Source organism: Macaca nemestrina, chromosome X, assembly GCF_043159975.1.
Source record: "Macaca nemestrina isolate mMacNem1 chromosome X, mMacNem.hap1, whole genome shotgun sequence".
Lineage (NCBI taxonomy): Eukaryota > Metazoa > Chordata > Mammalia > Primates > Cercopithecidae > Macaca > Macaca nemestrina.
Window position 1 is genome coordinate 31,325,084 of NC_092145.1, and position 26,771 is coordinate 31,351,854.

At 37.1% G+C, this 26,771-nt stretch overlaps 1 protein-coding gene across 1 annotated transcript; it reads right to left on the bottom strand.

Annotated features, from left to right (window-relative positions):
* On the bottom strand, positions 1–26,771 carry LOC105468438 (SH2 domain containing 1A). The gene is made up of 4 exons (XM_011718605.2): positions 26,340–26,771; positions 7,325–7,388; positions 2,836–2,980; positions 1–1,803 (listed from the first exon to the last, which is right to left on the bottom strand). The coding sequence occupies exons 1-4, from the start codon at positions 26,474–26,476 to the stop codon at positions 1,763–1,765; spliced, it is 387 nt and encodes a 128-aa protein (XP_011716907.1). The 5' UTR covers positions 26,477–26,771; the 3' UTR covers positions 1–1,762.

Here is a 26,771-nt window from a genome sequence, read left to right on the forward strand (position 1 = left end):
AGGTAAATAAGGCTTTCAAACACTTTATTTAAATGTGAAAGACTTGATGATTCAAAAAAAGCTTTTTTTAAAAAAAAGGCTCTTGGAAGTGAACATGCAAACATAATTCATATGTTTAGGATTATTCCAGAATGAACACATTATAGAGTTAGAATTAGTTACACTTATTACAATTTAAACTCAAGCCATATAATTAAAAATTATTAAACCTATGCAACTTATTATGAAAGTAGGATTTTTAAATTCCTTTACAAGTTAAAGTGATGCTTTTACCTCAAGAAATGGTAAACCACCCATAATGCATTACTGGGGCCATACTCCACTTTTTCACTCCCACAGCATCCATATTAAATGCTCAGAAATCAGGTCTTGACAGTACATGAAGAGTAGCTCTGTCTCTCAACAGTTCACTAATTAAAACCAAGTTCACCAACACTCATACACAACCCAAAATTCCAAGTTATTATTTTACAGTGAAGCTTAGCCTTTTCATATGGCCCACGGACCAGAGTATTTGCATTGACTCGTTCTGCCTCTAAAGACCAGATCTATCTGGCTCTAAAGACCAGATCTACCTACACACGGGAACCTCATTTATCATGTACTTATCAACTTTCATTGTTATTGTTTCCTTGTCTTTTATTGTTATTTTCTTTCACTGTCTTTTATCGTTATTGTTTTCTCGTCCAACGAGACAGTGAACTGAGAGCAGGGACCAGGTGTTTTTACTTCTATACCCTCAGTGTCCTATTACATTGTTGAGTGAATGAATTCTGTGAACCCTGTAGCAAAGTGACATATAATCAATCACAAATCATGAAAATATAAATGTGAGAAGAAAATACCACATAAAATTCTGACTCTCATGTAGGTTTCAATCACTTGGAATTTTTTTAAAAACTTAATATAATCATAAACTTTCCAGTGATTTTGTAGGGTTACTTCAAAAGGAGGCTGGTTACAAATCAGTTATTCATGAGCTGCAGCTGCTGAAGTTTCCCTTCAAAATGAGGTTTTCCATGTAGTAGAAACAACTAGGGCAGAGGTAAATGAAAAGAAAAACTCATTTCATTGGATTTGTAATACAATTTCAAATCCTGTAGCATCAAATACGATAAACATGTTTAGAGCGTATCTTAAATTATAAGATTTTCAACTCCAGGTTGGTCTGTGGATTTTACTGTCCAACATCAGAACACTAGGCAAGAAGGTTGCTTTCAGAATTAAACAGAAATCCTTCACTCTTTTTCTAGTGCTTGTTTTAACACACAGTATACAGCTTCAAAAATCCCAAAAGAGCCTATGACACCATAGCTAGTGGAGAACTTGGCAAAGACAAGGGACACCAACCAACTTCCCACCATACAATCAAGCAAGACATTTTAAAATTAGTAGCTATCAAATAATATTTCACTAAAAATGGAGCTTTTCACAAAAACTGAGGATTATTTTTATTTATATTTGGCAAGAATTGACATTAATCATTTATAAAGTATTCATTATGCTTTAAATTGTTTCCCATTTGTAAATATAATAACTGAAAATAACCTATGGAATTACTTTTTCCCAATCCTCATTTCAAAGCTCCTCACTATGTACAAAAGTCCATTTCAGCTTTGACATCATGCTAGATGCTTCCATTACAGGACTACAATGGCTTTAGAAACTCATTTGTAGCTCACTGAACTGTATTATCTACAGTATATAAGACTTAGCATATATTTAAATTATAGAAAATAAAGTACAAGGTGTTTATTTTTCTTCATGGGGCTTTCAGGCAGACATCAGGATCTTCTCTTATCCCTAAAGAAAAATAACAAAAATCAAGAAAAAATAAACTTGCAAGCTATTAAAATTATAGATTAACACATACTTATAAAATGTCCAACTGCATAAAACTCACAATGACACAACACAATAATATACCACAAGCAACTATTATTTAAAATTGAGTTATGAAGAATGGAATACTAGGCAGAAAAAAACAACTAGCCAACTTGGAAATTAGAGTTCTATTTGCATTTGTATTAAAAAGGCTATTCATTAATTTAATTCACCACTTAGTCTAATTGTCAGTTTATGCCTGAGCCTAGGTCCCTGTCAAAAAGGGACATAACAACTCATTTTCTTTTATCATAAATATTTATTGTTTCAATCAAGGCCAATCCTCTTACTCCAAACAAATGATAAACCCCATTCAATAGAGGAATAAACAGTCACGTATCAGATAGCTACAGACATTGGCTGGTATTCAGTCTTTAGCACGACACATACACTAAAATAGGTTTGCTCAGGATATGTAATAATTTGTGCCAGTGGAACAATAAAGTCTACTATTTAATTTCCTTTGCTTCAGAAAAATGTCATTAATTCAAGCACCACCGATTCAGAAACCAGAATCGTGTGTGCCAGGCTAACATTAGCTTTCATGTCCCTGTAGGAAAAAAAGTTTACTAAGCAAAGGTAAAGCACAGCTCAGGTGTTCTCTGAATTATACCATCTTTCACATTATTTGTGTCTGAATTAGTGAAGTGAAATGATACTTAGCTACCTATAAAAGGGACAGGAAAGAACAAGATGAGACAGACAAGAGCAGTTAAAATGTTATGGGCTTATAGAATTTTTGATGATTTTACAGTGATTTATTAAAAGTTTATAGAGTAATAGATTAAAATTATAGCACATAAATTGTCACCTCTCATTTGACTTGCTGGCTACATCTACTTTCTCATTGCATTTTTCTTACATAACTTCTAATTGATTATATGGTTATGAATAGGTTGACTCATAAATCTGAGCTTCCAAACCCTGTCAAAAATTAAGAGTAAATCATACCTGTAGTACCTTGTGTACTTCTAGCTGAGGACTTCTTCTCAACTGGATACTGCAGAGGTATTACAATGCCTTGATCTGGCTTCTGAAATGCTGAAATGAGATTTTTTATTTTCCGGAAATATCTTTTATGTACCCCAGGTGCTGTCTGGAAAATAAAAGGCCAAGAAAATTATTTACCTATCTCAAAATGATACAAAAAGACCTACAAAATGTGCTAGGGATGCTAAGAGAGGTAACAGTTGTGTAACTTGTTGAAATATTTGAAAACATAAGAAAGAAGGAAAAACAACATTCCAGAAGAGTTTACTCTGGTTGGCTGAATTTCCCTGCAAGAGGAGCTAATGAGCTGTCATTTCAGTTCTCCCAAGGGTGGTATTAATTTGTACAAGCTCTTGCTCATCGCCCTGCCCTTCCTGCCTGCTCCCCATCAGACATCTCAAACCTCTAAGGGTATACAGGCCATTACCCACAATGAATTCACCAACAGAGGGGATGCAGTTAAACAGGAAAAAAAAAAAAAAAACAAAACAGATCCTACAGGTCATTAATAAAAAGCCTGAGGAACAACAACAAAAGAAAAACCAACAACCCATCCTCCCTGCCATCATCCCACAATATAAAATGCTACACAGGAAATTAAAAATTGGCTGTTATGATACACACAGTGCACGGCTAGTTCAGTCCTCATACTCTTTCATCTCATATTTCCTGCGTCATTCTTCACATTAAAATTTTTCCTCCTTGGGAAACTTCCCTATACTCCCAAAATTATTCTCTTCATCAGCATGTCACTGTAACAAGGTTTTCTCTATGACATGAAAATGAAAGACTATATAAGGTCACCTTTATTTATTTGTGTATTTTTAAAGAGACAGTTATTTGCAGGTAACTATTAAAATGTATTCCTTTCCTGACATCAGTTGTCTTGCAAAGACACTGCCTGAAATCAACAACAATTTCCTGCAAAAGCTTATGAGCCAAGCTTCAGGCATCAGCTCAAAACTGTCATTTTACATAAAATAAAGTAGTATTGCTATGAGCAATTGAACAATGACTAGTATTTTTTTTTAAAGTTGTTTTTCAGCTATTCCATCTGGAAGATTTTTGAGGTGGGAGCTGTTTGTTTTTTTAGAATTTAATGAGAAAACATGAAGGCTGGCATGAAGACTTCTGTCAGCTAGACAGCGGTATGCTGAAGATAGCATACTACACTATCCATAGTAACTCTCAGTCATTTCCTTATGTTGGGGTAATTTTTCATTGAAAACATGACAAAAATTCTCTTTAGCTCTATATTAGTGTTCCCCCATATGTTCACAGTAGATGTAGAACACTCTCTCACCCAGCTCCACCCCACTCTCTCACCTAACCTCCACCTTCCTAAAGCTTGATTGAGAACTCATCCAAAATAACATGGCCATTCTTGCAGTTCTTTGGTTCCAAGATAGAATCTCCAAATTGCAAATGCAGGCCATAGGCACAAATTGCCTCCTTATACTCTCCTCAGTGCACTTTTTCATTTGCAAAGCACATTCCTATCTCTTGCCTTCACTATTTCCTCACAAAATGGCAGTTATTGGCTTTTTCAGTTATTCCCATTTGACAGATAAGAAAATGTGAATGTAAAGAAATTAATCAGCTTGCCCAAAGTCACACAGACAACCAGAGGCAGAACTGGCTCTGAATCCCAGGACCCAGTCTCTTGCCTTTCAGATTAGAACTGGGTCAAACAGGATCTAGCGAAGCTAGGGTCATCAACCAGAAGAGAAACTGTACACTCCCCAAGTGTGGAAAGATTTCAAACCACACAACTTTTTGGCTGTTCTTGTGGCTTGTAAAACCATTTATCAACAGAAGCATAGCCGGGCACAGTGGCTCACACCTGTAATCCCAGCTTTTTGGGAGGCTGAGACCAGTGGATCACCTGAATTCAGGAGTTCTAGACCAGCCTGGGCAACATGGTGAAACCCCAGCTTTACTAAAAATATGAAAATTAGCCGGGCGTGGTGGCGCACACCTGTAATCCCAGCTACTTGGGAGGCTGAGGCACGAGAATCCCTTGAACCTGGGAGGCAGAAGTTACAGTGAGCCGAGATCGTGCCATTCCACCACTCCAGCCTGAGCGACAGAGTGAGACTCTGCCTCAAAACAAAACACAACAGAGAAGCATCATTTTTATGGGTACTGATATGTAGTTAACACTTGATTATCCATGCTAACAGAGAGGAATAATAGCACTGGAGGTATGGAAGCTATTTGAATTGGGGATCTGATGTTTCATAAGCAAATGACTGGCCTATTTTACAGTGTTTTACTTAGATTAATAAGGACAATTATTTAACATCTGCTGATCTCCTGATCATATACCCAGTAAAGCCTGAAGACAGTGATGTCAACAGGGTGACATCACTGTTGTGATGTCAGTACATTTTAAATAATGTATTGCCAACAATTCACATATTAATAAGGGAAAGTAGATTGTAGAATTATCTAAATTAACAATTTAGCAAAATTTTAGTCTGAGTCATATAAGATAATACACTAGGCAATGATGTAACCTAAAAATCTCTCTAAAACTAGAAATACACATGATATCTGTCTTTCATAATTCTGTGGGGCCAGGGTTCGATTTCATTACACTCTTTAAAACAAATCTCACTTACCTACATTTCTAGCACAATATATGCACAGATGATGGCGTGTTACTGCCCTGATTTTTCCTGCAGCATGGCAAACTAAAACATTGTTCCAAAAATCAGTATTAATATCTATCATTTACCCAGCTTTGAAAATACATTTATCACAAGAATTGTACCACTGACAACTCTCATCCTGTCACTGAACTCAGCTATTCTTCAAATTTGCACATCTCCCATACTGTCACCTCTTAGTTATCCATGGAAACATGTATTAGATCACAGCTGGTTTTCAATATGCTCTAGAGAAATTTCTTCCAGTCAGGTGGTATGAGCTCTGAGAATATATACTAGTTTAATATTCACCTTAGAACAGCACTGCTAATAAGGTAAATTTAGTAGATAGAAAAAAACGCAAGATGCATTTCAAAAATTAAAGAACTTTTTAAACTATTTTCTATTTGGGGATAAGTCATGCCAATCTTCTGCTCTCTTGATGCAGAAAATTACAATATTATTAAATAAACAAGGTCAGATCAGACAACAGGATGAGGGGGCATTTGTGTTCAATAAGCCCTCTCTTCTTTAACATGATCACAAGCATGTAACAATCTCATATGATGTTATACTCAAAATGCAGGAAAACAAGTTTAAAAACAAAGTTGTTAAACCCTAAGAATTTAAGATCCTGTTGTTGCATAATATTCTTCAGCAGCTGAAGGGTATTTCTCTATGGAGAAGAGCTATTTCTGGTGAAATAATATACAAACATATATGTGTGTGTGTGTTTTTGTCAGTATATGTTACATGTAACTTTCTTCATAATAAAGTTTAATTTCTTATTCAATCATCTCTGCAGTGATACAGAGAATTTTTTTTAAATAAACAACTATAAATCATTTTGAATAGAAATGGCATAACTTTATCTTTAGTTAGTATTATAGTTTTAATAATCCTTACATAATACAGCAACAGTATGTTTGAAAACTTGGCCTCATTCATCTCAGTGGTTCAAAACATTTGTGGTCTGTAATTTGCGCTTTCCAATTTACTGATAAATTAGTAAACGGGAGAGCTATTTTTACTTTTTGAAGTATAGACTTCAGAAAATTTTAAATGTATAGATTGAGTTATTAATAGGAGCTGTGGCAATTTTCAGGAGTTCACTTTTTTGAGGGCTCACTGTGTGCCAGGCCCCATGGCAAAGAGCTTCTTTATGTGTGTTATCTTATTTACTCTTCAAAATGAGCCCTGTGCATAAGGGAGGATTCTTAGGCTCAGTTTACAAATGAAGAAACTGGCTCACAGAAAAGTCAAGTAACCTGCCCAAGATCATAGACCTATCAGAGAGGAGGGGAGACCAGACCTGGAACCCAGATTTGCCTAGTTTCTTCCCAAAGCTGAGTTTCTTCCACTCATAACTGTTTAATTTCAAGTTATAACTTCCCAAGGATATTGTAGTCTCTTAGAAAACAAGCATCATGGTTTTTAATCTCCCATAATACCAACACTCATATTGGTATCATCTGGTAAATAACTGTTCATTTAATTATTTTACCTGCTTTTGATATGCTTTCTAAGATTTCACATAGTCACTAAAAGTTTGACATAACCCTTCAACATTTTTATCTTTCTCCTGAAGTCATACAACTCTGCAAAATGGTGGCTAAACAGGACTGGGACCAAAATTCTCTAAAGCTTTCTTAATGACCCAAGAACAATTTTTGATTGGAGCTTTAAATATTTCAACCTTATGAATACTTCATAATGTAGAATTTGCTCTTTTATAAAACCAGCCTAAATTTCAAACACCTCCTTGACACCCCCAGAAGCAAAAATAAATAAAACTATACCTCAGCACTCCAAGAACCTGTTTCTGTCTGGGACACTCGGTATGTATAAATGTAACCGTGATACCTGTGAAAGAATAAACTTCCATTACTAAAATATTCCAAAAGGACAATGGATACTGTAAATTTAAGCTTAATATTACATATAAATGTCACTTATACTAGGACACACGTATATGGTGCCATTGCATTCACAGGAAGCAAAGCATAGTGAATCTAACTTGTCTCCATATTGTAACTGCCCAACCACAGTTTCCAGTGAGATTTATCTTTTCATTTTTTGAAATATGGAAATTCATGCTCCTAAAGATTTGTCAAGTTGAGAGACTATTTGGACAGAAAGAAACTACAACAGGGACCTGTTGTAATTGATAAAACCATGAATTATTAGATAGTTTTAACAAACAATAGACTTATTTTTAAGTACATATCGAACCTTAAGGTGAAAACATTTCACTGGGATAATACACTATCAGGCCTACATAATTATTAATATTAATAATATTTGTTATAAATATAATAGCAATAGTATAAGGATGTAATACTATAATATGAATATAACTATATTTTTATAAAATTACTATTTTAATGTATAGCAATATAATATTGCCACAGTCATGTATCACTTACCAAGGGGGATACATTCTGAGAAGTGCATCATTAGGTGATTTCATTGTTGTGCAAACATGATAGACTGTATTTACACAAACCTATATGGTATACCACCTAGGCTATGTGGTATAGCCTATTACTCCAGGCTACAAACCTGTACAGCATGTTACTGTACAGAATACTGTATGCAGTTGTAACATAATGGTAAGTATTTGTGTATCTAAACCTACCTAAACATAGAAAAGGCACAGTAAAATACAGTATAAAAGATAAAGAATGGTATACCTGTTGAGAGTACTTACCATGAATAGAACTTGCAGGACTGGAAGTTGCTCTGGGTGAGTCAATGAGTGAGTGGTGAGTGAATGTGAAGGCCTAGGACATTGCACTACTAGAATGTTATAAACACTGTAAACTTAGGCTACACTAAATTTATTTTAAAATATTTATATTTCCCGGATCATGAGGTCAAGAGATCGAGACCATCCTGGCTAACACAATGAAACCCCGTCTCTACTAAAAGTACAAAAAATCAGCTGGGCATGGTGGCACACACCTGTAACCTCAGCTACTTGGGAGGCTGAGGCACTGAGGCAGGAGAATCGTTTGAACTCAGGAGGTGGAGGTTGCAGTGAGATGAGATCACGCCACTGCACTCCAGCCTGGGTGAGGGAGCGAGACTCTGTCTCAAAAAAAAAAAAAAAAAAATCTCTTCAATAATAAATTAACCTTAGCTTCCATTCTTTTACTTTATAAACTCTTAAACTTTTTAAACTTTTTGACTCTTTTATAACACTTCACTTAAAACACAAACACATTGTACAGCTATACGAAACTGTTTTTCTTTATATCCTTATTCCATAAGCTTTTCTCTGTTTTTAAATTTTTTATTTTATGTATTCTTTGCTATTTAAACTTTTTTGTTAAAAACTAAAACACAAATACACACATTAGCCTAGGCCTACAGAGGGTCAGGATCATCAGTATCACTGTCTTCCACCTCTACATCTTATCCCACTGCAGGATCTTCAGGTGCAGTCACACACAGGGAGCTGTCATCTCCTATGATAACAATGCCTTCTTCTGGATTACCTCCTGAGGGACCTGCCCAAGGCTGTTTTACAGCTAACATTTTTTATATAAGTAGGAGTAGATTTTAAAATAATGATAAAATGTGTAGTACAGTAAATACATAAACCAGTAACACAGTAATTTGTTATCATTATCAATTATTGTGTACTGTATATAATTGTCTGTGCTATACATTTTTTTCTTTTTTCTATTTTTTTTTTCTTTTTTTGAGATAGAGTCTCACTGTATTGCCCAGGCTGGAGTACAGTGGTGCAATCTCAGCTCACTGCAACCTCCGCCTCCCAGGTTCACACAATTCTCCTGTTTCAGCCTCCCAAGTAGCTGAGGCTACAGGTGCACGCTACCATGACTGGCTAATTTTTGTGTTTTTAGTACAGACGGGGTTTCACCATATTGGTCAGGCTGGTCTTGAACTCCTGACCTCAGGTGATCCACCTGCCTCAGCCTCCCAAAGTTCTGGGATTACAGATGTGAGCCATCACACCTGGCCTGTGCTATACTTTTATACAGCTGACAGCACAGTCGGTTTGTTTATACCAGTGTCATCACAAATACATAAGTAATTCACTGTGCTGTGGCATTACAATGGCTACAACATCAGTAGGTGATAGGAATTTTTCAGCTCCATTATAATCTTATGGGACCACCATTGTATATGCTGTTCGTTATTAAGGAAAATGTTGCTATATTGCACATAACTGTATTACTATATTACTCTATAATATATTATAAATGAAATAATAGTAAAAAAATATGAATTCAAAACAAGTGCTGCTTGTTTTTATTATATTTTTGTGGAAGAGCAACTCTAAAATGCTGTAAACTAGGACTATCTCCAAAGTGCCTTAGCTGTAACTTTATTTTCCTAAAAGCAGCTTATCCTTTTAAATGGGATAAATATTCCCTCCCATTACTCAGTTTATATCTATATTGCATATCTGTCTAATTGATTTCTACTACATGCCAAGAGTTTTACTTTCTGCATTAGTCTGTTTGGCTGCCATAACAAAATACCATACCTTGAATGGCATAAATAAAAGAAATTTACTTTCTCACTGTTCTGGAGGCTGGAAAGTCCAAGATCGAGGTGCCAGCAACGTAAGTTTCATTTTGAGCCCTCTTCTCTTGCCTTGCGAGTAGCTGACCTCTTGCTGTGTGCTCACACAGCCTTCTCTGTTGTAATAAGGCCCCCAATCCTATCATATTAGAGCCCCACCCTTATGACCTCATTTAACTTTAATTATCCCCTATCTCCAATTACAGTCATGTTGGAGGTTAGAGCTTAAACATATTAGGGGGGAACACAATTCAGTCTACATCATTCCACTGTTGACCCCCAAAACTCATGTCCTTCTCACACTTATACCATCCCAATGGCCTCAAAATAAATTAACTAATTCTAGCATCAACATAAAATCTAAAGTCCAAAGTTTCATCTAAATAAAATTAGATGTGGGTTAGACTAGCAGTATTATTCATCTTGAGGCAAAATTTATTTCCAGTTGTGAAACTATGAAACCAGACAAGCTATGTGCTTCCAAAATATAATGGTGCTACAGGAAGACAATAGACATTCCCATTCCAAAGGGAGAAATTGGAAGAAATAAAGGGGTTTCAGGTCCTAAGCAAGTCCAAAACCTAGCAAGGCAAACTCCATTAGCTCTTAAGGCTCAAGAATAATCCTCTTTGATTCAATACTCTGCCTTTCAGGTTCACTGGGAAAGCAGCATCACCCCCACAGCTCTGTAAGGTGGCCACATCCTTTGGCTAGGGTGATGGCCCCACCCATGTGGCTCTGTTGGATGTCAGTCTCACTTTCTGAAACCAAGGTAGAGGCAGCCTTAGCCTCCAGGCCTGTGTACTCTGGGCCTATAGTAGGAATGGCAGCCCTGGTGATCTCTGAATCACCCTCAGGGTCGTTCTTCCCTTTTTCTTGAAGGATAAACCATGTTTGCAGCCAAATAACTATACCATACTGTCCTGTTCTCTTTGGTCCAAACTGGTAATATTTCTGCTGCTTTTATCCAAACTCTATTCCTGACTTCTGCTGAGATGGTGGTTAATATCATAAGTAATCTTAAGGAGTGATAGATAATCCAGCCACACCCTAGTGTTGTCTCCAGCACAAGCTTCCTCATTTATTGCAATACATAAAGACTCAGAATTTTCCAAATGTTTAAGTTCCAGTTCCTTTTTGCTTAACAATTCCTTCTTCAATTCATCTCTCTCCTTTTGTATTTTACCATAAGCAGTCAGGAGGAACTGAGCCACTCCTTCAACATTTTGCTTAGAAATCTCCTCAGATAAATAGTCAATTTTTTTACTCAACAAATTCTACCTTCTTCAAAATACTAGAACACAGTTCAGTCAAGTTCTTTACCATTTGTAACAAGGAACACCTTTCTCCCAGTTCTCCCAGTTTGCAGTAACATCTTCCTGATTTCCATCTAAGACCTCATCGGAATAAATAGTTCTACCAACATTCTGTTCACAGCCATCTATGCTTTCTTCTAGAATACACCTTAAAACTTCCCCAGTCTCTACTCATTACCTAGTTCTAAGGCCACTTCCACATTTTTGGGTATTTGTTACAGCAGTACTCCTCTTCTCAGTACCAAAATCTGTATTGGTCTGTTCAGGCTGCCATAACAAGATACTATAGACAGGGTGGCTTAAACAACAGAAATTTATTTCTCACAATTCTGGAGACTGGGAAGTCCAAGATCAAGGTGCCAATATGGTAAGTTTCATTCTGAAGCCTCTTCTCTTGGCTTGTAGGCAGCCACCTTCTTGCTGTGTGCTCATATGACCTCTTCTTTGTACATGCATTCTTCCTTTTCTCATAAGGTCACCAAGTCTATCAGATTACAGCCCTAGCCTTATGATCTCATTTAACCTTAATTACATCCTAGAGGTCCTATCTCCAAATACAAGCATATTGGAGGTAAGGGTTTAAACATGTGAATTTAGGAGGAAAAAAAGTTAAGTTTATAGTACATGCATTATCTCCTTTGGACCCCACAAAAATCCTATTAGGTTTATATTGTAATATTTATTTTATAGATGAGGAAACTGAGACTTTGATATGTTAAGTAACCAAAATCAGACTAGAGATTAAAAAGCAAAAATGGGATTTGAATCAGGCCCATTTCTAGATCCCCAGTTCCTGATCCCCACACTGTACTGATACAGATTATTTGTTATATTTTAGTATATATAGCAATGCCACTTAATTTGCCTAATAAATTTTACCTCATAAAACCGTAAGGTAAACTTTATAATGAATTGTTTCAGATTTTGAATGTGAATCTAAATCTATTGTGAATCAATTGAATGTGAAACTAAATCATTTATTTAATAAACTTTCTGATTGCTATTCTTGGGCACAAGTTTGAGTCAATAGAGATCTTTGGTTAGGACACGTGCTTTTTTTTTTTCTTTTTTCTTTTTCTTTTTTTTTTTAAATGGTGTATTGCTCTGTCACCCAGGCTGGAGTACAGCAGGGTGATCGTAGCTTACTGCAGGCTTGCTCTCCTGGGATTAAGCGATCCTCCTGCCTTAGCCTCCTGAGTAGCTGCCACTACAGGTGCACACTGCTGTGCCTGGCAAATTTTTTTTTTCTTTTTTTAGTTTAGTTTTTGCAGAGACAGGGTCTTGCTCTGTTGACCACAATGGTCTTGAACTCCTGGCCTCAAGCTATCCTCCCACCTAGGCCTCCCAAAGTGGTAGGATTACAGGTGTGAACCACCACACCTAGCCAGGACACGCACTGAACTCTGGTTAAAATCAATGTGTTTACAAGCAGAAGGTCATGCTTGACTTGATGATCACATTTACCATTAACCTCCTTTGGAAATAAAAGTATTTAAATACGTGAATTAAATTAGACTTACGTCTGTAATCCCAGCACTTTACTTTGGGAGGCTGAGGTGGGCAGATCACCTGAGGTCAGGAGTTCGAGACTAGCCTGGCCAACATGGTGAAACCCCATCTCTACTAAAAATACAAAAATTAGCCGTGTGTGGTGGTGGACGCCTGTAATCCCAGCTACTCAGGAGGCTGGGGCAGGAGAATCGCTTGAACCCAGGAGGTGGAGGTTACAGTGAGCTGAGATCACGCCATTGCACTCCAACCTACGTGACAAGAGTGAGACTTCATCTCAAAAAAAAAAAAAATTACTACATCTTTCATCAATATCCATCAGGACTGATTACCCAAAGGGCAAAAAATATCTGAAATACACTATTCAGATTTACTTGATTCATGACACTAAACAAAAGGTCAATTTAACTACTGATGTGGATTATATGATGTTTTATTTTTTACAAAGGATTGCCAGAATATTTAGATCATATATAAAATAGCTTGATATATGCCTATATATAATATGCTGAATAAATATACAATATTACAATGTTAAAGTCTTTTGTCTTTTTAAACACTTGAAATCTACCTCAAAGCCCACTAACTTCAGCAAGTACTCTATGGGGAACAAGGCAAGAGCTTTGATTTCCATTTTTTACCATGGGAACTCAACGTAAGCCTTTAAGTGATTTTCTTAAAGCCATATAGCAAAATGGAGATGGAAGCAGTGAAACAGCATAGGTTGTTAGTTCCATTTTCCCTATGAGAAACGATTAATGGCAATAATTCAGCATCATAAGAGTGATGTAGAGATTCATTATTTAAAATCTCAGCAACAAAATAAGCAGAATGGTAAGCAACAAGTTTTCCACTTTCTAAAACAGTGGGTCTCTAAAAAATGCAATGATTCTATCTCCCTACTATCATTCAGACGTATTTAGTCAAAGTAAATGAGTCTGTTTTGAGAATTGTTTCCTAACGAATCTGATCTTATCTCACTTTCAGTTAAGCAGCAGGAACCTGAGTACCACTTCAAAAGTTCCTACCTCCTTCAGTTTCTGAACAACCTGGTGTCAATGGTACATAAAACTTCTCATGATTAACTCATCTAATATTAACAATTTCTTTCTCCCCACAACCCCTCCAATTTCTGAATGAGCAAAATTGTCTCACTCCTCAAATAGGCCAGCAGTTTATATCTTTCACTTTCAAGTTACTGAAGTAACTGACCAAGGATCCCATATAGTCAACTCTTACTATAATATGTCATACATGGAAGAGATCTAAAACAGTGCAACTCAAATTGCATTCCCAGGATAACAGCATCAACATCACCTGGGAGCTTGTTAGAAATGTAGACTCTTGGGCCCCACCCAGACCTGTTAAATCAGAATCCGGATTTTAATAAGATGCCCAGGTGATTTGTGTGAACATTAAAGTTACAGAAGGACTGATTAAAATGCAAAGAGAACGCCCACATCTCATTGGGAATATTGATGGCAACTTCCCTGATGTCAATCGGGCTTCTTCCACCTGCCCAGGGTACTTCTGTACCACCTCCTCCGTAGTCATTCAGTCTATGCTTTAAGAATGCAATTTTATTTTAGTATAAGCTGAAGGTTTGTCAGTCATTTCAGTCTTCATAGGACAGTGTTTCTGAACCATTTTTTCCTTTCTTCCCCAATAATATTTCTTAGTTTTATTTTCTATAGCTTCTATTATAAACCAGTAATTTTGTAATATAAAATTAAACTAAAATATTGAATATGCCTTTTCAAACAAAACATACTCTGTCCCTGTCCATGGAAAATCACTAGTTATATAATAAGAGCAAGTTATATAATAAGAGCTATAAAACCATACATATTTTTGACTGCATAACCTTGCTTATCTTCATATACTCCAAGGAAACAAGTCAAGAGGAAAAAGAAATTTGACAAAGATTTTCATACTAGCCCATTTTAATTATGAAAACATTGAACTAACCTAAGTACCCCTAAATAAGGAATAATTACTCAAAATAGGGGAATTGTTTTTAGGTATAACCCCAAAAGCACAGACATCAAAAGCGGAAATAGATAAATGTGATTACAACAAACTAAAAAGCTTCTGAACAGGAAAGGAAACAATCAACAGAATGAAGAGACAACCTACAGAATGGGAGAACATATTTGCAAACCATACATATGATAAGGGGTTAATATCCAAAATATATAAGAAACTCAAATTACTCAATAGAAAGAAAACAAATAATCCCATTTAAAAATGGGCAAAGAACCAGAATAGACATTTCTCAAAAGAAAATATACAAATGACAAACAGGTATGTGAAAAAATGCTCAACCTCACTAATCATCAGAAAAATGCAAATGAAACCACAATGAGATATCATTTCACACCTGTTAGGATGCCTATTATCAAAAATAAGAGAGGATGCAGAGAGAAGGGAACCCTTGCGCGCTGTTGGTAGAAATATAAATTAGTACAGCCATTATAAAAAATGGTATGGGGGGGCCGGGCGCGGTGGCTCAAGCCTGTAATCCCAGCACTTTGGGAGGCCGAGGCAGGCGGATCACGAGGTCAGGAGGTCGAGACCATCCTGGCTAACACGGTGAAACCCCGTCTCTACTAAAAATACAAAAAAAAAACTAGCCGGGCGCGGTGGCGGGCGCCTGTAGTCCCAGCTACTCGGGAGGCTGAGGCAGGAGAATGGCCTAAACCCGGGAGGCGGAGCTTGCAGTGAGCTGAGATCCGGCCACTGCACTCCAGCCTGGGTGACAGAGCAAGACTCCGTCTCAAAAAAATAAAATAAAATAAAAAAATAAAAAATGGTATGAAAGTTCTTCAAAAAATTAAAGATAGAACCACCATATGATCCAGCAATCCCACTGCTGGGTATATATCAAAAGGAAATGAAATCATCATGTCAAGGAGAAATCTGCACTTTCATGTATATTGCAGCATTATTCACAATAGCCAAGACATAATGCAGTCAACCTACGTGTCTATCAACAGATGAATGGATAAAGAAAATGTGGTGTATATACACAATGGAATACTATTCAGCCTTAAACACAAAGGAAATCTTGTCATTTGCAACAACATGGATGAATATGGAGGACAGTATGTAAAGCGAAATAAGCTATGCACAGAGAAACAAATACTGCGTAGTCTCAGTTATACACAGGATCTTAAAAAGTTGAACTAATACAAGCCAAGAGTAGAATGATGGGTGGCTACCAGGGGCTGGTAGGGGCGTGCAGGGTGGGGATTGGGAAATTTGGGTCAAAGGATAAAAAATTTAGATCAGGAGGAACAAGTTCAAGAGATCTATTGTACAACATGGCAACTATAGTTAAAAACAATGTATTGTATTCTTGAAAGTTGCTAAGAGTAGATTTTAAGTGTTCTCATCACAAAATATAAGTATGTGAGGCAATGTGTATGCTAATTATTCCAATTTAGCTATTACACATGTATACATTTTTCAAAGCATCATGTCGTACACAATACATATATACAATTTTTGTCAATTTAGAGATAATATATAAATTACAAAAAAATAAGGGAATTACAGCAGAAAAAATGGTTCAAAATTACACTTTCTCTGTCAAAGGTGAAGGTTTAAAATATTACGCTGGCTGGGCACGATGGCTCACGCCTGTAATCCCAGCACCCTGGGAGGCTGAAGTGGGTGGATCACGAGGTCAGGAGTTCGAGACCAGCCTGGCCAACATGGTGAAACCCTGTCTCTACTAAAAAATACAAAAAAAAAAAAAACCTGCCAGGTGTGGTGGCACACACCTGTAATCCCAGCCACACAGGAGGCTGAGGCAGGAGAATCGCTTGAACCTGGGAGGCAGGGGTTGCAGTGAGCTGAGATCGCACCACTGCACTCCAGGCTGGGCAACAGAGAGAGACTCCATCTCAAAAAATATAAATAAATAAATAAATAAATAAATAAATAAATAAATAAATAAATAAAATATTATGCCAAAATTCAAAAGTATTAGAGTCCTAGGTTTTCAAAAAAAACTTTAAGTATGTGGACTATGTTGACATAAAATGATAGTATGTGTAAAAAGTGGGCACAAGGAGATCCCACTCTGATTGCAACTATTCAAAACTGTCTGTCCCTGTGTATATATACACTAGAAGTAAACTTAAACTAACATAAATGCATTCTTGCATGTTATTTTTTCCTATAGTTATTTAAGTGAATACTTTTTTAAGAAAAACAAGCAGAATTACAATTTGGAGGCTTACAAACCTAGCCTAAGCAAATCACAACTCATAAAAAGATAATTCATTTTTTAAATTGTTACATCCCCTTTAGGATTATATTTCCTCTGACTGCCTTCATTAATACAGACAAACCAGCAATGTCGTGTAATTTTAACTTCCTTCCCTCATTAAAGTTTTTTTGGACTTTTTGATAATCCTAGAATTTAAAATGCATCACCAAAAAAATCAGAAAATGAATAATTGTTAAAGAACGGTGGAGTTTTATCATTGCCATTAATTTATTTTAATTACTATAAAGCATGTGTTAATCTAGTCTCTGCTGATATTGAAATTTGTCTTTATTTCATCAAAAGTTGTCCCTAACTGTAAAAAAGTGTTCAGGTTAGAAATGGACAAGAAGCAACCAACCTGACTTGTTTCTTATTTTCTCAGTGGGTCAGTGTTGGGGACAGATCCTGGTTTAGAACTGAAAAAACCACATCAATTCCTTTTTTATACCACTTCAAGGACTACACAAAAGAAAAAGTTTAGCTACACCTGACTTCTTCATGACACTGCAAATAAAGCAAGCCAGTACCTATGCCCTTTATGTCTATATGAACTAATGCTACATACAAAATTCAGACACAACTATAATGATTTTTTTTTTTTTTTTTTTTGAGAGGGAGTCTCCCTCAGTCGCCGAGGCTGGAGTGCAGTGGCGCAATCTGGGCTCACTGCAAGCTCCACCTCCCGGGTTCATGCCATTCTCCTGCCTCAGCCTCCCAAGTAGCTGGGACTACAGGCGCCCGCCGCCACACCCGGTTAATTTTTTGCATTTTTAGTAGAGACGGGGTTTCACCGTGTTCGCCAGGATGGTCTCGATCTCCTGACCTCATGATCTGCCCGCCTGGGCCTCCCAAAGTGCTGGGATTACAGGCGTGAGCCACCGCACCCAGCCTACTATAATGATTTTTAACAAATGTTTCAGAACTTTTATATCCAGAGGAATAGTATCCCACACAAAGCCATTATTTTTGAGACTATACTCTGATTCAAGAGCTTTCCAAACTTCCAATGGCCCAAACTTTATTCTTTCAGAGAGAATTTTAATTTTTGAAACAGTTGAAAGTCATTCAACTTCAAGTCTGACGGTAAAACTATCTGATATTTTGATAAGTCATGAAAATAAATATAATCACTTCTTCCCCCGAACTTTCATATCAAGTTTTATTTATGTATACTTATGTGGGTCTAACTTTGTATTACAATTATTTATAGAGCTTTTATTTATATTAAAAAACACGGCCGGGCGTGGTGGCTCACGCCTGTAATCCCAGCACTTTGGGAGGCCGAGGCGGGCAGATCACGAGGTCAGGAGATCCAGACCATCCTGGCGAACACGGTGAAACCCCGTCTCTACTAAAAATACAAAAAAATTAGCCGGGCGTGGTGGTGGGTGCCTGTAGTCCCAGCTACTTGGGAGGCTGAGGCAGGAGAATGGTGTGAACCCTGGAGGTGAGGGAGCATGCAGTGAGTGGAGATCGTGCCACTGCACTCCAACCTGGGCGACAGAGCCAGACTCTGTCTAAAAAACAAAAACAAACAAACAATTAAAAAAAACACATATTACATGTTAACTTTACAAATATTAACTCATGTCATAATCGTCATAACAACCCTGTGAGGTAAGTACTCTCATTATCACCATCTGCTGTTTTACAGGTAAGAAACCTGAAGCACAGAAAGTTAAAGTAACCTGCTCAAGGTAAAATAGCTAGTTAAGGGTCAGAGCTGGGATGCACACCCAGAGATCTGGCTGGAAGATCTGGGCTCTTAACCACCATTCTGTGCTGCCCCTCTCTTATACTAGAGGGAATGTATTAACAAATTGGTCTTTAACACAATTCCAAAAGCACAATTCTCAAAAGGGAGGGAATCTGCTTGGACATGGACCTGGAACTGTCCACCCAGAGAAGGAGGGCAGTGGAGGGAGCTGAAGGGAAGAGGCCAGGTGGGGAGAGCCTGAAAGAGATCAATCCAGACTCCCCCTTTGCTTAAGCTAAATGACATCTTCAGACTAATCTTGCAACTTTAATTTTACATTGTCAGCCGGAGTCAGTACTTGGCTTATTTGCCATGAATTATCCATTTGATGGTTTATATGTGGCAAACTTAATCCTAGGCTGGTTTTCAGGCTCACTTTACCACTGGATTGTATTCAGGAAATCAAAAACAATGTTGGTGGCCTAAGTTATCATGAAGATAAATATGGCACTAAGGCACATATCCAATTGAATTCAAAAACTGAATGTCAGTTGTAATTTCTCACTAAATGAAGTTATAATTTCAAGTTCTTTGCCACACTGTTCCCCTTTAGTGCAACTGATAAACTGGAATTTTATTTCATCACTGCTCCTCCCCCATTTCTCCAGTTCAGTTGTTTGACAGGCACTTTATTCCCAGTTGTACCTTTAAAACTTAAAGGACAAAAAGATAATTATGCTTTTATCTAAAGACATATATGTCAAATGACTTCATTATGTGTCCTTGACGTTAAAGAATTATAACAGCATTTCTTCTTCCAAATCTTCCATCAGATAAGTAGCAAACAAAGGCAGATATGTCCAGAAGAATGCCAACTATGGAAATAAACTATTTTTGAGCTAACTATTTTAAATATTTTAAATTAGTTCTCCTCTTATCACCATCAAACAATCCTACTGGGCAGTCAGAACTTCCCCAATAGCTGTCTACACTGAGGGTGAGAATGGAAGAAATCTGAGAGCACATATGTACGTCGGTGAAAAGAAACTTGATGTATCTAAAAAAACAGAGGGAATAAACTTTAAAAAAAACTATCTGCATTAATAAGAGCATTCAGTACACTGGATAAATACAAGAACAGAACATAAAATCAGTAGCTTTCCTATGAAACAGAAAATATAGTGGAAACAGATCCCATTTATATTTAAAAGCAGCATACACATTCATACACACAATAACTCGAAATAAAAAAATGTGTAAGACATACAAAAAGAAAACTATAAAACTTGATTGATGGATATAAAGGAAAAAATTATAAATGGAGAGACTTATGGGAAGGGAAGACTAAATCATTTAAAGATGACAATTCGTTCTTAGTGTATTAATAAATTTAATGTAACCCCAATGGTATTTTCAAAAAATTTTAGTACATAATAATTGTACATATTCATGGGGTACAGTGTGATGTTTCAACACATGTATGCATTATAATAATCAAATCAGGGTATTTAGGATATTTATCACGTCAAATATTTATCATTTCTATGTGTAAGAACATTTCAACTAGTCTCTTCTAGCTATTTTAAAATACATAAGATATTGTTAACTATAGTCACCTTACTATGCGACTGAACACTAGAACTCATTTCTTCTATCTAACTGTATGTCTGTACCCATTAGCCAGCCTCTCTTCATCGCCTTCCACCCTTCTCAACCTCTGGTAACTATCATTTTACTCTCTACCTCCATATGACTGAGGAATCCCACTACAGGGTATCTACCAAAAGGAAAGGAAATCAATATATCAAAGGGATACTTGTGCCCACACGTTTATCACAGTACTATTTACAGTAGCCGAGATATGGAAGAGTCCAACAACAGGTGAATGGATAAAGAAAACGTGCTATGTATATACAATTGAATACTATCTGGCCATTAAAAAGAATGAAATCCTGTTATTTGCAGCAATGTAAATAGAACTGGAAGTCATTATGTGAAGTGAAATAAGCCAGGCACAGGAAGACAAATATCATGTGTTCTCACTCGAATGTGAGAGCTAAAACATTTGGTCCAATGGATTTTTTTTTAACTTAATAAAATGATTCTAGGTTTCATTTTGAAGAACCAACAGATAAGAATAGCAAATAATTTTTAAAATGTATTAAAATATTATCATACTATAGTGCTATCAGTGCAAGAATAAACGGATCAATTGAGACAAATAGATAGTCCAGAAACAGTAACTGTTATATATAACAATTTAATATATGGTATAGTCGGCTAGCAAATCAATGAAGAATGGAAGTTGTACTTATAAATTATATTAGGACAATTGCTACCTATCTGAAAACAAAATCAAATTAGATCCTTTATCCGCATCAAAATAAAACTCCAAATGGAATTAAAAAGGTAAATGTAAACTAACAAAACCATAAATTTAAAACAAAAACTGCAGTGAAGTTTTATGGCATACCTCAAGGGGAAAGGACTTTCTAGCCAAGGAAGAAATCAAACACAAAGAAAACAAGTAACATATTTGACTACTAAAAAGTTTGATTTTTGTATGTGTCAAAAAAAGTAAGGGCAAACACCAAACTTTGAAAAGATACCTTGCAACAGATCAAGGATTTGTGTGTGTGTGTGTGTGTATATATATATATACACACTATTATATATATAATCCTATTATATATAATATATTATATATACAATAGGATATTATATATTATATATAATAGGATTAATATATTATATATATATACTAATACAGTGTGTTAAAAAAAAAAGTATGATTCAACTGGTTAAATGAGAAAAATACACAAAATGCCAAATCATGTCAGGAAATACAACAGCTTAACCACCATATAAAATGACAGTCACTAATCAAAGGAATATAAAATGAGAAAAATAAAGAGATAGCATGTAAATATAAAATAAAGAATGACACACCAAATGTCAAAGGAAAATTTTCTTAACTATAATACCCATTTCTAGTGAGGGTGTAGTGAAACGGACACTCATGCATTACAGGTGAGCATGTAGATTGGAATAACCATTTAGGGAAAATATCTCATGATCATGTATATATCAAGAATCCTAAGCTGTTTATGTTTTCTGACCTAGAAATTCCACTTCAGAAATTCATTATAAGGAAATAATCATAAATACAAGGAAACTTTAATGTACTGAAATATACATCCTGATGGAATTTATAATAACAAAAATATGGAATGAGTCAAATGTCTAAAAGTAGGTGACTGGCTAAGCAAAATATGGTATACTTACTAGCTAACTGGACTACCATGCAGCCATTAAAAATAACATCTTAAAGTTGTCTCTAAGAACATTATATATGAGTGTATTTTTTTCATGTTAAGTGGGAAATGGGAAGTGTATACAATTGTAAGAATACAATCATACTTTTTTAACACACGTAAATTTGTGTATACACACACACACACACACACACTCACAAACTAATCCTTGATCTGTTGTAAGGTATCTTTTCTAAGTTTGGTGTTTTCCCTTACTTTTTTTGACACATACAAAAATCAAACTCTTTAGTAGTCAAATATGTCACTCGTAAGAATACAATTGTGAGAGCACACGTGCGCAAAAAGCAATTCATCTTATTAAAATATAGAAGAAAATTCACCTAATTTTTAGCAATAACAGGGTCTCGTTCTGTCACCCAGGCTGAAGTCCAGTGAGGCGATCTCGTCTCACTGCAACCTCTACCTCCAGGGTTCAAGCAATTCTCCTGCCTCAGCCTCAGCCTCCCGAGTAGCTGGGATTACAGGTGTGCGCCACCAGTCTGGCTAATTTTTGTGTTTTTAGTAGAGAGGGGGTTTCAACATGTTGGTCAGGCTGGTCTTGAACTCCCAGCCTCAAGTGATCCTCCCGCCTTGGCCTCCCAAAGTTCTGGGATTACAGACGTTAGCCACCATGCCTGGCCTAGATAGGTTTGATTTTAAAAAACACCTTTTTGATCACAGTCTAGGCACTGTGATATGAAAAAAAGTGTTAATTCATTAATACAATGATTATCTGAAGTTTACAGCTAGTCTTTAGTTAGTTTCACACGTATGTTCAATGTTTTATCTCACTTGACTTCTTTCCCAAAATTATCTGGAAAGGCAAAAATAAATAAATCATATCCTCATATTGAATCAACCTTCTTGTATTGGTTTACGCATGATGTTTCAGTAGATGTAAAAATTTGAAAAAAAAAAAAACAAGATTAAACTAAACTTATCTCAGAAAAAAAATAAAAAATAAAACTATAGATGCTTCTGTAATTTCTATTGTCTATATGTTTCAATTTTTCTATAACGAATAGGTATAAGGAACTATTTTTAATAGACTTATACAAAAATCTATATTTATTTAGAGAAAGTAATTGAAAGAAAAACTTATCACTTAAAATGAAGGTGAGCAATCCTACAAATGGAAAACTCCTTTAGTGCTTTATGAAGGAGTTCAATTTTCTAAACCAGAACAGAAGAAAAGGCCATATCTGAAAGCCATGATTAGGAGCTTCAGAACTGGGGAAAAGGGCAAGCATCGTTTGAAAGTACAGTTTAAAGTACAGTTTGAAAGGCATATGAAATGTATTATCTCTACAATAAAAATATAAAAACTATAGCTCAATTAAATCTTCTTGGTTAATAGGAGTAAACAAAAGATAGAATGAGAAACCATTCTGAGTAAACCCTACATTCAATGCATGTTTGTCAGCTATACCTTGTTGTCCATGTGTACGTGACACCATTTATATTGTTATTTCGACTACATATCATAAGCATAAGTGTTTTGGTTTAAAATGAGTACATGGTTTATTTCTAAATAAAATTTGATTTTATAATTACAGTGTAGCACCAAAAAGAGGGAATGAATTTTTTACATTTGTCAAAAGGGACACTCAACTCAAAAACATTGAGAAACTGATAAAAGGCAATGTATCCTTATATCTTCCCTCTGCAGTACATTCTGGCTATCACCCAAACAGTCTCATAAGACTTTCAGTCCCCAGTGTACCATTTGAAAGACACCGTAAGGGAACTCCCAATTTGTCTAGTATTTTCCGCTACTTCACAAGGCAGTTTTCATGGAGAACTGAGAGTCATAAAAAAAGCATTTATGCAAGATTCACTTTGGGCAAAAACTTAAATGCTTGAGAATTTCTCACCTGCCTAAGTTAATTCCTCATGTGGTTCTGGCCCACATAGGAAAAAGGCTAAAGTTGTCCTTCTCTCTTGTATATGGTACTTAAGGCAATCTTTTGCAGAAGGTAGGATACACATTACTATTCCTGTTTTATAAATATGGAAACTGAGGCCCAGAGAATTTGAGTGACTTTCCCAGGGTCCACACCCTAACCTCTCGATGTTCATTCCTTTTCTTGCAGTAAAGAATAGAATTTGCCTTAACAGTTTGTTAATTCAAAAATATCTGCTGAGTGCCTATTATGTGTTCCTGTGTTCCTGGTGATGGAGACGATGTCTCCGCCCTCATGGAGATTATATTTTTGCAGGACAGCCCAGCAATAAGTAGGTAAACAGGCAAATTATCAAATAGTTTAAAGCTCTTTGAACAAAAATAAAGAGATGGAGTGAGTGTATCAGGGACAGAGAGAGGGCACTTGTTCTAGATAGGTGGCCAAGCAAGTCCTCTCTGAGGGAGGAGGCAGTTGAACAAACATGTGAACTGAAGGTATTTTTAGCAGAAGGAACAATAAGCACAGAAATCCTAAGTGGGGGCATTTTTGAGGAGCTTGAGAAACCGCCAGGAGCCTGGTGAGGCTGAAGTCTTAGGTGTACCTTGCCTCTCACTATACCCTGTTGTCCCTCCCCTGCCCAGACTTGTTTTGTACGTTCTTTTTCACCTTTGGGTTAAGGAGCACATTATCTCCTTTGTCAGTTTCCCTAAAGCAGCGCCTTTCACCCACCCACTCACTCCACCTTCTCTCAATGAGAAAAGAGCCTAAGAATCCTAGCTGATTTTCATTGCCCTTCCCTAGGTTCCACACGGGAACATAATTATATAAGCAAAACATAAAGATTCAAGCCCAAGACATTCAATAACTTCCACGTATTTCCCTGGAAGCCTTTATGAAAAATGTATTTAGCATGACCTGAAAGCTGCCACAAACAAGGCTTGACCATTTTTGAAAACCAATATACAGTGAAAATCCTCTAGCACCAGCATCAGGATAATCTTTCTTCACTGACCCATAAGGTATTTCAAACTCTTGTGGGGTATCATCAGATGCTGAACTTACTACCAAGCATTTAACCTCATTTGGTTTCTGTCTAGAACCCACTATGCAGGGCTGCTGTTTTCATGGATTTTTTTTATCCTGCTGACAATAATGCTTGAGCTAGGTCCTTCCTTAGAAATGCCCCCATGATTCCTAAAAGAAATCAACTGAAAAGAGAAGATAAAATAACAATATATTTTTGGTATAATGACAATACCAATAGCTTACATTTATTGAACATTTACTAGGTGTCAGGCCCCAGTGCTAATTTTTTTACTGCATTATAGCACTTAATCTTACAATCCTATGAGGTAGGCAGTAATATGATACCTATTCAATGGATAAGAAAACTGGGGGACTGAGAGGTTAATTTGCCCAGGTCACAAGCCTAACATCTGACTAGCACAGGACAAAGTCTCAGATCTGCCTGACTCCGGAGCCCTGGAGCAAAGACGCAGATGAATTTGATTCAAAATGAAGCCTTAGACTGAGACATGCCTAGGCAAATGGCAAAGCTGAATCATAACAAGGGTGTTTTCCCTCCATTCCCTTTAAGACTATTGTGAGTCCTAACGTTTATCAAGAAGGGTCCTATTTCTGAAATCCCCTGCCCCTCCCCACCCCCCACTACTTTTCTAAAGGATGCTACATCAGCAGATCCAGAGAGGTGATTTTACTCATACACATCCCCCTCCTCTCTCAGCATCTCGACTTTACTGGCATTGCATTCTTAAAGTAATTGACTCTGTTTCTCAATGTGTCTCCTCTCCCTGAATGTCATGCCCTTCCTTTGGGATGACACTTCAAAAGTCGTTTAAAGAGAGCTAGAGTAAGGCTCCCAGGGCACCACCCGATAGGGTTCAAAATAGAAGTGGGGAGCCTGGGTCTTTCCTGGAGCGAAGGTAAACTCTAGACCACATTTCAGCACCCGAAAGGGCATTCTCTGCGGCTGCCCCAAAAGGCTCTGGTGAGGGCCTTCTGGAGAGCAGGTGGCCCAGGGAATGAAATCCCCAGCGAGGGACTCAGGCGAAAGTGTGTTTCACCACGGCCCTGGGCTGGACTTGAGAGCGGACCATGGAGGCGTCGTCAGCGAGCTGCTAATGCCGGCGCCCCTGCCTGCCTCGGCCTCCACCCTGGCCCCAGCTGCCGCTGCCCACCGCCCACACCCTCAGCAGGCCCATGCCCACTGTATCATACTCACAGCACACACAGGCAGTACACTCCTGGCACGCTCTCGCTGTCCCTCAGCAAATAGCTGCCATCCAGCCCAGTGGCAAGCAGGAGCTTCTCGCCTGTTTCCCTGCTGATTTTGCCATGATACACAGCCACTGCGTCCATGGCCTGGTGGACTCTTGGGCAGGCCGAGGAGGAGAACTGTACAAGGGAGATGCCACTGCTACTGCAGCCAGGCACAAGTCAACCACCTGACTCCCAGTTCAGCCAGATGTGCAAAAAAGAGAGAAGCACCCAAACAACAGGATGTTGTCTACTTGCCTTAAACCTCCTTCTCACACTTCAACTAAAATGAGCTCAGCAATTTAGTAGCTTAGTTCAATCGAGCTTGCCAAGGGCTTCCATCTCCTGCCCCCCAACACAGGGTTCATACAGAGCGGGAAGGAACATTGGAAGAAGG